At 41.1% G+C, this 11,536-nt stretch overlaps 1 protein-coding gene across 1 annotated transcript; it reads right to left on the reverse strand.

Annotated features, from left to right (window-relative positions):
- Positions 1–15: 15 nt before the first annotated feature.
- Positions 16–2,838, reverse strand: LOC137818465 (2-alkenal reductase (NADP(+)-dependent)-like). Its single transcript, XM_068621912.1, has 5 exons — positions 2,400–2,838; positions 1,705–1,882; positions 1,335–1,501; positions 745–827; positions 16–651 (listed from the first exon to the last, which is right to left on the reverse strand). The coding sequence occupies exons 1-5, from the start codon at positions 2,619–2,621 to the stop codon at positions 273–275; spliced, it is 1,029 nt and encodes a 342-aa protein (XP_068478013.1). The 5' UTR covers positions 2,622–2,838; the 3' UTR covers positions 16–272.
- Between the last annotated feature and the right edge of the window lie 8,698 nt (positions 2,839–11,536).

The following is an 11,536-nucleotide window of genomic DNA, read 5'->3' on the forward strand; positions in this document are numbered from 1 at the left end:
TAGCAAGCTCTTCAATCATAGAAAACAATAAAACTTTATTATGGTCATAAAACGCCAATGATGTGAAAATTTGATGTTGTAAACTCTCAATTATTAACTCTTTACTAGCTAGAGAATTATATAATTGAGAAAATTGCATTTCAACAGACATCTACTCACTGTTGTAATAGACATTACAATTCAAAATCATTCCAAAAGTCATACAAAGAGGTTTGGATATTAATCAAAAACTTAAAAAAACTCAGCAATGTCCAACAAAGACATATGCATATTCAGTCACGAGCAACAACAACCACTTGTTTACCAACATTTCGACCAGTGTAGAGGCCAACCAAGGCTGCAGGGCCATTCTCAAGACCCTCAACAATGTCTTCCACATACACAACCTTCCCTTCTCTAATATGAGGCAGGACGAACTCCAAGAAATTGGAATATAGGTGATAGAATTTGGAAACAATAAAACCTTCCATTCGAATTTGCTTAAATATGAGATTTGTCAAATTTGTTACACCTTCAGGCTCTATGAGATTGTACTGTGAGACCATTCCACAAACAGGTATGCGACCATGGAGTCTCATATTAGGGAGTACAGCATCAAGTGTCTTGCCTCCAACATTCTCAAAGTAAATATCAATGCCTTCTGGAAAGTATCTGATGTGTACATTGATATGCAGCAATCATTAACATTTATGGTATGGATAGATAAACTCAAAATTCTCTATCACAAAAGTGTTAAATCCTAACCTTTTCAAAGTTCCATTGAGATCTGACTCTTCTTTGTAGTTAAAAGCTTCATCAAATCCAAATTTATTCTTCAGAAGATCCACCTGGTTGTAAAATACAGTTCAAATGAGAGGAGAACTATATATTTTAGTTGGTGAGCAAAAAAAATTCAAAGGATTTCATTTCAGGTCCTCTTAATCAGACTAGTAATGCTGGTGTATGCCATAATTCTCTTAAAAAATTTTAAAGGCTTATTTTTGGGGTTAAGCAGATTGGATACATAACATGATACTTCTGTAAACAAACTTCAGCAAAGAACCAACATTGATGCAATTTTATCAAGTATACAACAAAATTTGCAAGTGCAACTTCTGATGTGTGAAAAAAGGTTATTGTTTGATCCCTTTCATGAAAACAAATTCTACATCTTGGAAAATGCCAAAACTATGAAACATGTCACGTAAGTTTTCACTGTCTTGGAAATAGGCAACAGCATATCCGCAAAATATTTAGACTAACTCAAAATAGTAGAATTATAAACCAAAAAGTTGATGCTGATTTACCATTCATGCAGGCATAGACATATAAAATAACAACAATTAGATGAATACCTTCTCTTTGCTTCCAGCACTTCCAACCACATAACAACCAGTCAATTTAGCAAACTGACCAACAAGCTGACCAACAGCACCAGAAGCAGCTGAAACGAAAACATTCTCTCCTTTCTTGGGAGAGCCTAGTTCAAAGAAACCTGCATAAGCAGTCATTCCTGGCATACCTGTGTTCAAAGAAGAAACCAACACAACATGCATCCATAAGCTTGCATGACGATTCATCTTGAAGAAGCAAAATTATCAAACAGAAAATAGTAAAACAACAAAAACAAAATAATTTAAGGCTTGCACATCAAATTGACATGAGGAGCATATATGATTGAATAAGAAAGAACACAAAATTAAGTTTTTTTGAATATATACATACCAAGAATACCAGTGTAATATGAAAGTGGGACATCAGTGTTCTCAATTTTGGTTCGTATTTGAGCTGCAGGCACCAAGCTGAATTCTTCCCATTTCGTAATTCCCCAAACTAAATCACCTTTCTTGTAATCTGGGTGTCCAGATTCTACAACTTTTGACACCCCATATCCTGATAATGGCTGCATTTACACAACTGTTAGTTCCATCATAAATTTCTGACTAAAAAATGCATTTTTCAAAGCCACCTACAGATTTTGCAAAAGTTAATAAAAGACAACAATGTCTACAGAGGAAGTTAATTTTAGATTCTAACGAAAAATATTATTCCATTTCTCCATCTTTTTTTTTCTCCTTAAAATATCCATCAAGAAGTTCATATAATCAAACTTTGTTACTTACACCAGAACCTACTTTCTCATTGAACAGTAGCATTCTCATCACTGAACTGCTCTTTCAAAACCAAAAACAACAACGTTTAATTACAGTCTACCATACCAAATCAGATATAACAAAAGTTTTCAAATGGAATTGAGTTAGCTATATATTTTATTTTTTCAATTTTACAATTAGGTCTTTATCACAATTTCATCAAATATTTAACACTGAGAAGAAAAACTAGACATGATATACCATTAACACATAGCAATATGAATTAAATACCACAAAATTAAACGATTTTTTTTTGTCATGACTTACAGAGTCAGGTGTGTAGCTCCCAAATCCTTCCTGGTCTATCTTGCTCATCAGCATTCTCATGTAAGGGTCACAAGAGAGGTAGAGATTTTTGAGGAGCACATCATTGGAACCTTCTGGAACCTTCAATGTTATGCTTCCTTCGACAGTGTTCATGTCGGATTCCTTGGGAAAACCAACCACATAGTCTCTCAGAACCACTTGCTTGTTCCTCACTTCTGCCATCGAAATTCTTAGAATTGAGAAAGTGAATTGTTCGAGATTATTCCCTTACAGCGAGGACATTTATAGAGAGAATTGCAGAGTGTGAAATGGGAAAATCGATGAAATGGGAAATGTGTGATCACTGCTCACGTAACGTTGTTAGTGAACATCGACGTAGAATGTTGCAACGGGCAAACCATTGCTACGTGTTCAATTTTGGGTCCCGCATCGGACATTCAAAAATTAAGAAAAATTTATTAGTTATAAAGTCTTCACTTAACATTTACAAAAGAATTATTCAAATTAGTTTCAGATTTAGACAATTATGAATACGATTTTATTTGGTATGATATTAAATTAAATATATTTATGAAAAAAAATGTAAATTAGGTTATTTTAACGATTATTATATTTATAATTGTTTAGGATCAGAATTAATTTTGGTTTGTATTAATTTGTTGAAAATGGCTTTACAGTACTTAATTTAATTATTGTATAAGATAAAACAGTTGTTAACTTTAATTTGATTTAGACAAAAATTATTATTTATGGCCACAAATGATGATGCAAAGTGTAAAAGGTCATAACTTTAACATGTGGCCACACTTTGAATGTGAAAGCTCTAACATGTATTGTTATCCTAAAACTTGTGGCCTGCATTATATATATGTATATATATTTTAATTTCTAATTAATTTTCATCATAGAAAATTGAAATTTTGAAATAAAAAAGATATATAATAAAAAGATAAATTTAAAATAGATTATTGGGTTTCAGAAGTGAAATTCTAAAATAAAATTTAAAAATAAAAATCTTATTCTGAAAAAAATAATTTCAAAATATAAAAATGATATTTTAGAAATTTTTTGTTGTGAAAAATTAGATCTGAAAACGTATATCAGGAAAAAGAGATATGTTTAAAAAAAACAAATCGAAAATTATATTTTGAAAAAAAAGATTTTAAATTTTGAGCCACAATTCTCTTCTATTGAAGAGTGTTTTTATCATTTGATATAAAACTGGAAAGAGATCAACATCAGAAATCAATTGTTAAAATAGATCCACTTATTATGTCTATATATTCAAAATCAAATTTATTAAGTGATTAAAAAACTTCAACCATAACATCAATCAAATTTTATTTTCATAATTATTATTATACTTATTAATATAATTATCAATATTAATATAATTAATAATATAAAAATTATTAATATTATTAATATATTTAATATTATTTATATTATTAATTTTATTATTATTATTATTCGAACTAAAAACATTATTAATTATTTTAATAATATTGTTGTTTTGGTTAATTATTTTAATAATATTATTCATAATATTATTAGTATTAATATTAATATAATTTTTAATATTTTTAATATTATTAATATTCATAATATAATTAATATTATTAGTAATATTATTTAATATTATTAACATTATTAAATATTATAAAATATTACCAAATATTATTAAATATTATTAAATATTATGAAATATTACTAAATATTATTAAATACCATTAAATATTACTAAATATTATTAGATATTATTAAATATCATTAAATATTATTAAATAATACTAAATATTACTAAATATTTTTAAATATTATTAAATATTACTAAACATTATTAAATATTACTAAACATTATTAAATATTACTAAATATCATTAAATATTACTATATATTATTAAATATTACTAAATATTATTAAATAATACTAAATATTATTAAATATTGTACTGACAAGACCGAACGACTCAGTGAGTCGGCCAGAAACTCGACCATTCAACCACTCGGACCATCTTGAGAAGGTCATGTGACGACACGTGACCGGCCGACCCATGACGACGAGTCATGGGTTGACCAAGTCAGTAGGGTTAATCCATAATTAAGAGCGGTTTAATGCAACCCTAAACATGAACCAACCCCCTAATCCAGCCTACAACGAAGGCCCATTAAGGTAATATAAATAACACAAATTCTAAGAATTAGGTACGCCATTATCTACAATACTCTGACAACCGAGTGTCAACATCCTAACTGACTTGAGCGTTGGAGTGCCTTCTGCAGGTACCATCCCAGCCTGTGAGACCAGACGACCGAGAGGAGGAAGGCAAAGCAGGAAGCCTAGAGTGACAACGACCGACCGAAGGGAGGAGCAGAGCAATTGTTTTCTAGGCCCCAACACCCGTTCAAGAACAATTGGCGTCCACCATGGGACCGAGAGGATAGTGTGAAGAAACAACAGTAGATGGTATCAACCCGTAGCATGACAAGCGAAAGGATGTTAGAGGTAAATCAGGTGGCGATGCTCATGGCTCTTTAGATAGAGCTGGCCGAGATGAAGAAGGCGCATGAGGAAACCACCAAGAAGAATGAAGAGAAGATCAGGAACCTCCGAAAGGAGAACAAGGAGATGAAGAAACTTGTGGAAGGAGGACCGTCGGTGGACCCGACCAATTAGGTTGGAAGGTCCTTAGCCATCGCTATCGACCCTCAGGCCAAGAGGGAGCCGAGGAACAAGGTTCTGACTTTGGAGATGGATGGCGAGTCTCACCCCAATAAGTCACTCAACACGACCGACACTGGCATGACCGATCGTCGTCACCCTTTCACTGACTTCGTCATGGGGGCTCCCTTGCCGGACAAGTGGAAGGGGTTCAACAGGGACCGTTATGATGGAACAACCGACCCTGATGAGCACATGGACGCATATACCACTCACATGAGTCTGTATACCACGGATGATGCAATCCTATGTCGGGTCTTCCCTACCTCTTTGAAAGGAAGTGCTTTGAGCTAGTTTATGAAGCTCCCTCCTAACTCCATTGACAGTTTTGAGACGTTGGAGGTCAAGTTCGATGTCCAATTCGCTACCAGTCGGCCCCATCATCTGACGTCCATCGCCCTGGTCAGCATCCGTCAGGAGAAAAGAGAGTCACTAAGGAAACTCATCGACCGGTTCGGGAAGGTTGCCATGAGCATCCGCAATCTCAGTCCCGATGTTGCGATACATGCTCACCACCCTCCGACCGGGTCCTTTTGTGGACAACTTGTGCATGTAGCCTGCTGCAAGCTTGGACGAACTTAGGCGCTGAGCCGACAAGTTCATGCAACTGGAGGAGTTGCGCGAATTCATAAATCAAGCTCGAGTAGAGGCGAGCGGCGAGAAGAAGGACGATAAGGAACAACAAGGAAAGTGTGGGTCTGGATGAGGAGACCCTAGACGGGATAATCGTGGTCCCCGGTTCTCACGATACACACACCTCAATGCCAATCGAGGGAAAATCTTACAAGAAGCTCTTAGCGCAGAGTTGTTACCACCTCCCATGAGGGCTTTAAGTCCCGACAATGCTGACCGCAACAAGAAATGTCGGTATCACCAAAACACTGGTCATTAGATCGAGGAGTGTTAAGCTTTGAAGGACAAGATTGAAGAAATGATACAGGTCGGACACTTACGCCGCTTTGTGCAGGGCGATTGCACCACAAGCCGCTCCCCACGACATGAAGAGATGACAAGGAAACGAGACCATATGCCTCCAAGGGCAAGGGAAGACGATCAGCGACAGGAACGTCGCACGCGGAGGGACGACCCTCCGAAAGATGACTGAAGAAGGGGGCGCGAGGTCATAAACACCATAGCTGGTGGATTTGCGGGGAGAGGAAGTTCCAACAGCGCCAAGAGAAGCATTTACGGGCAGTACACCAAGTCAACTCCGTGACCGTTCGGCCGAGGATGCCACCCATCACGTTCACTGAGGGGGTAGACCCCTCCTAGGATGATCCAATGGTTATATCAGGACATTGATAATTTCACTATCATGAAAACCCTGGTGGACCAGGGAAGCTCGGTCGATATCCTCTACTGGAAGACCTTCAAAGCTATGAGGATTCCAATAGAGGAAATGACGCCCTACGACGACCACGTGGTCGACTTCTCAGGGGAGCAGGTAGGCATGAAGGGGTACATCGAGCTGTATACCACCTTCGACCTAGATAAGGCTAGCAAAACCTTGAAGATCATGTATTTGGTCATTAACGCCAACACCTCGTGCAACATTCTTTTGGGACGGTCGAATCTGAACAAGCTCGGAGTGACCGTGTCTACCCCACATCTGGCGATGAAGTTCCCATCTCTGTCGGGTGATATCTTGACGATCCATGTGGATCAGAAGATAGCAAGGGAGTGCTACGCAGAGAGCCTGCGAGTGGAGTCCACTCGGCAGAAGGTCATTGACAATCACTCACCCAGGCATAAGATGTCTGGGCGAGGGAGGTCTCCTCGAAGGCATGCACGACCAACTGAGCATGCGATTGCCATGATCGACCTTGACCAACGAGAGGTCGAACCAAGGCTTGAAGAGAAGGACGAGCTACGCCACGTCCCGCTCATGGATGAAGAACGGTACACGAGTGTTGGCACAACCATGGCAGCTGCTGACGTCGAGCTCATACATCTTGAAGAAAAATGTTGATCCCTTTGCCTGGACGACCATCGAGGTGCCAGGCGTCAACCCTGAGGTTATAACCCACAAACTCTCAGCATATGAAGAAGCGCGTCGGTCGCACAAAAGAAGAGAAACCATGGGGAAGAGAAAAGGCTCGCGGCCAGAGCCAAGGTCGAGAAGCTCCTAAAAGTCGGGTTCATTCGAGAAGCCTGGTACACCACCTGGTTGGCCAATATGGTGATGGTCACCAAGTCCAACGACAAGTGGCAGATGAGCATGGACTATAAGGACTTAAACCCTAAACCCTGCAAGAGAGTTTAGGGAGTGCTACGCAGAGAGCCTGTGAGTGGAGCCCACTTGGTAGAAGGTCATTGACAATCACTCACCCAGGCATAAGATGTCTGGGCGAGGGAGGTCTCCTCGAAGGCATGCACGACCAGCTGAGCATGCGGTTGCCATGATCGACCTTGACCAACGAGAGGTCGAACCAAGTCTTGAAGAGAAGGACGAGCTACGCCACGTCCCGCTCATGGATGAAGAACGGTACACAAGTGTCGGCACAACCATGGCAGCTGCTGACGTCGAGCTCATACATCTTGAAGAAAAATGTTGATCCCTTTGCCTGGACGATCGTTGAGGTGCCAGGCGTCAACCCTGAGGTCATAACCCACAGACTCTCAGTCTACGAAGAAGCACGTCGGTCGCATAGAAGAAGAGAAACCATGGGGAAGAGCAAAGGCCGAGAAGCTCCTAAAAGTCGGGTTCATTTGAGAAGCCCGGTACACCACCTGGTTGGCCAATGTGGTGATGGTCACCAAGTCCAACGACAAGTGACGGATGTGCATTGACTACAAGGACTTAAACAAGGCATGCCTAAAGGACTCCTACCCCCTGCCTAACATTGATCGACTCATCGATGTGGCGGTCAAACACAAGATATTGACGCTTACTATGGCTACAACCAGATAAGCATTCACCATAGGGACAGGGAGAAAACAACTTTTATGACCGACGGTTCAAACTACTTCTATGAGGTAATGTCGTTCTGCCTGAAGAATGCGAGGGCAACCTACCAACGACTGATGGATAAGATCTTCAAAGGGATGATCGACCGAAGCAGTGGAGGTTTACGTGATGACATTGTGGTCAAATCTGACTCGTGCGACCAACACATCAAAGACTTGTAGGAAGTCTTTGATGCTCTGAGGAGGACCAACATGCGCCTCAACCTCGAGAAGTGTGCGTTCGAGGTCGAGGGGGGAAAATTCCTGGGTTTTATGTTGACCCACACGAGAATCGATGTCAACCTCGAAAAATGTAAAGCCATAATTGAAATGAGGAGCCTGAAAAATCTGAAAGAGGTGCAACAGCTGCTCAATCGGTTGACAACATTGTCTAGGTTCGTCCCTCGGTTAGCCAAATGAATCAGACCAATGGCGCAAATGTTTCGAAAGACTAAAAAATTCAGCTGGAATGAGACATGTGAAAGTGTTTTCAAACAACTCAAAGAATTTTTGTCATCACCGTCCGCCATTCAGAAGCCTAGGCAGGATCTACCAATCATAGTATACCTAATGGTCTCAGAAGAGGCGGTCGCTCCGCCTTGTTATAAGATATCGACAAAGAAGAATGCCCAGTGTACTTTATCAGACGCACGCTCCATGCGACCGAGACAAGGTACCAAATGATAGAAAAGATAGCGCTAGCGCTGGTGCTGACCACAAGGAGGATGCGATCGTACTTCCAAAATAACGCCATAACGGTAAAAACCAACTACCCTATATATAAAATATTGTCTAAACCTGATCTTACAGGGCGAATGATAGGGTGATCGGTCGAGCTGTCAGAATTCGACATCAAGTATGAACCGAGAGGTGCCATTAAATCTCAGTGCTTGGCAGACTTATCGACAGAGCTAGCACCACAATCTGATGTCTCCACCACGTAGACGTTGTATGTTGATGGGTCGTCCAACAAGACCTCTTGCGGCACAAGAGTCATTATGGAGGGACCAGGTGACCTGTTGGTTGAGCAAGCACTGCAATTTGCCTTTAAGGCAACAAACAATCAAGCCGAATACGAAGCCATCCTGGCTGGCCTCAACCTCGCCCACGACCTTAGGGCGCGCGAGGTTATATGCAAGAGCGACTCGCAGCTTCTCGTCGACCAGATCAGAGGAGAATTCAAGGTTAAAGAGCCCTTACTCCAGCGGTACTATCACACGGTCGGCAATTCAATCGCCAAGTTCGATAAGGTATCGAACACATACCCCGACAAGACAACGAACGAGTGGACGCCCTGTCTCGCCTTGCATCCATCAAAAAGCAAAATCATCACCGTTCAGTCGTTTAGATCCATTTGAAGTAACCAAGTGTGGGGGAGGCTGAATGCCTGACCATCACTGAAACCGATACTTGGATGAGTCAAATCATCTAATATTTAGAGCATGGAACATGCAAACCGGGCGATGAGAAAACGATCAGACTGCAATGAACCCGGTACACCATCATCGGCCATGATCTATACCGAAGAGGATACTCAACGCCACTCCTGAAGTGTCTTACCAAGGAACAAACACAGTATGTGCTGCAAGAAATCCATGATGGAGCATGCGGTAATCACTCTGGCGCGAGAACCATGCCGGCCAAAGTCATCTGAGCAAGGTACTATTGGCCACCGTGCAAGGCGATTGTGCAGAATATGTGAAGAAATGCTTGAAGTGTCAAGAGTTCGGTCCCCTACACCACTCAAAACCAGAAGAGCTCCACAACATGACATCGCCCTGACCGTTTGCCATATAGGGAATGGACATCATCGGTCCTTTCTCGCTCGACAAAGGTCAAACAAAGCACCTACTGGTTGCAGTGGACTATTTCACAAAGTGGATAGAGGTCGAGCCTCTAACGTCTATATCAGCCAGAAATGTCCAAAACTTTGTTTGGAAGAATATTATGTGTCGATTAAGCTTGTCGAACATAATCATGTCAGATAATGGACGACAATTCATCGACCGAGGGCTCCAAACCTTCTACGATGACCTAAGCATCAAATCTGTGACCAGTTCGGTTGAACACCCTCAGACAAATGGTCAGGCCAAGGCAGCTAACAAAGTTCTGATGAACGAGTTGAAGAAGAGACTTGGCGCGACAAAGGGAAGATGAACAATAGAACTACTTGAGGTCCTATGGGCATATCGATGCACGCCTTAAACGATGACACAAGAGACGACATACAACACTAAAGCCAAGATCCCAGTGGAAGTGGGCAAACCGTCCATAAGGCGACCGTTGTTTGACCTATCTCTCAATTAGGAAAGCCTAACGGTCGGGCTTGACCTCATCAATGAGCTTCGTGATAAGCGCAAGATCCGCGAGGCCGCGTGCAAGCTTCGGGCGACAACAACGGTCACAGAGGTTTTAACGAGACGTTTCCGTCTAACAAAATGCAAACTATAAAATCAACCTAAGAGCCACGACTCGCCCAGGATGAAGCTTTAATCAGCATACCCTCCCAAGACCCAAACGCGAGTGTCGGCCAGGATGAAGCCTTAATCGACATACCCTCCCGACACTTCACACACATGGTTCAACTAGGATGAAGCCTTAACCGACATACCCTCCCAAGATCCAAATACAAGTGTTGACCAAGACGAAGCCTTAAACGACATACCCTCCCAATACCTTGTCTCCACGGTTCGACCAGGATGTAGCCTTAACCGGAATTTCCTTCCAACACCCATTTAAGTGTATCAGTCCATCCCGATATCGCTAGCCATAACCGAATGAGGCTCTACACCGACTAAGGCGCTACACTGAATGAGTGTTTTAACTTGTCTAAATAAATGTTTGATTATCTTATTATGCTTCAATCGTCGACCGCCTATCCAATTCAACTAGTAATGGTTGACATTTTAATCGATCGAGGGGATTACCATACACCAATTGGGTTAATTAGATTTGTTGTTTTTAACTCACACTGCACAGACCGATCGAAGGAATTAACTTGTGCAAATTTTAAAAGAGAAAACGACTGATTTTCATTCATTCGAAACAAAGGAGGAGGCCACACCCCGACCTCAAGGGAACAAAACGAACAAGGCTACAAAAGCTAAAAACTTAAGCTACAGTCTTCAACATCCTCGCTCGGCACAAGTTAGTCGGCACTCTGAAAAGTTTGAACCTCGTCCGCGGGGGCGAGGCAACCTTCAAAGACCTCCATCTCGTAGTCAAATTGATTAGAAGGTGGAGGCCCACCATTTAACACCCCAACCTGCCGAATGACAAGGATGAAACTCTGACTGATTAAGACCATGGTGTCGTCCATGGTCTTCTCGAGTTTGACCTCCACCGCCCCTTTTCCTATTTTTCAGGGAAACAACCTCGGCTTCCAAAGATGCCTCCCTAAGGTCGGCCTCCTCCAAGGCCCTCTTCAGTAGGGCGTTCTCAGTCACGGTATCTCCCTGGAGACGCTCCA

This window comes from Phaseolus vulgaris, chromosome 10 (genome assembly GCF_000499845.2).
Source record: "Phaseolus vulgaris cultivar G19833 chromosome 10, P. vulgaris v2.0, whole genome shotgun sequence".
Lineage (NCBI taxonomy): Eukaryota > Viridiplantae > Streptophyta > Magnoliopsida > Fabales > Fabaceae > Phaseolus > Phaseolus vulgaris.

Coding starts and splice junctions, on each gene's coding strand:
- LOC137818465 (XM_068621912.1), bottom strand. CDS start 2,621: ATGGCAGAAGTGAGGAACAAGCAAGTGGTTCTGAGAGACTATGTGGTT. Junction 1,883..2,399: donor GGAGCTACACACCTGACTCT/GTAAGTCATGAC, acceptor GTGTAAATGCAG/CCATTATCAGGATATGGGGT. Junction 828..1,334: donor GTGCTGGAAGCAAAGAGAAG/GTATTCATCTAA, acceptor TTTTACAACCAG/GTGGATCTTCTGAAGAATAA.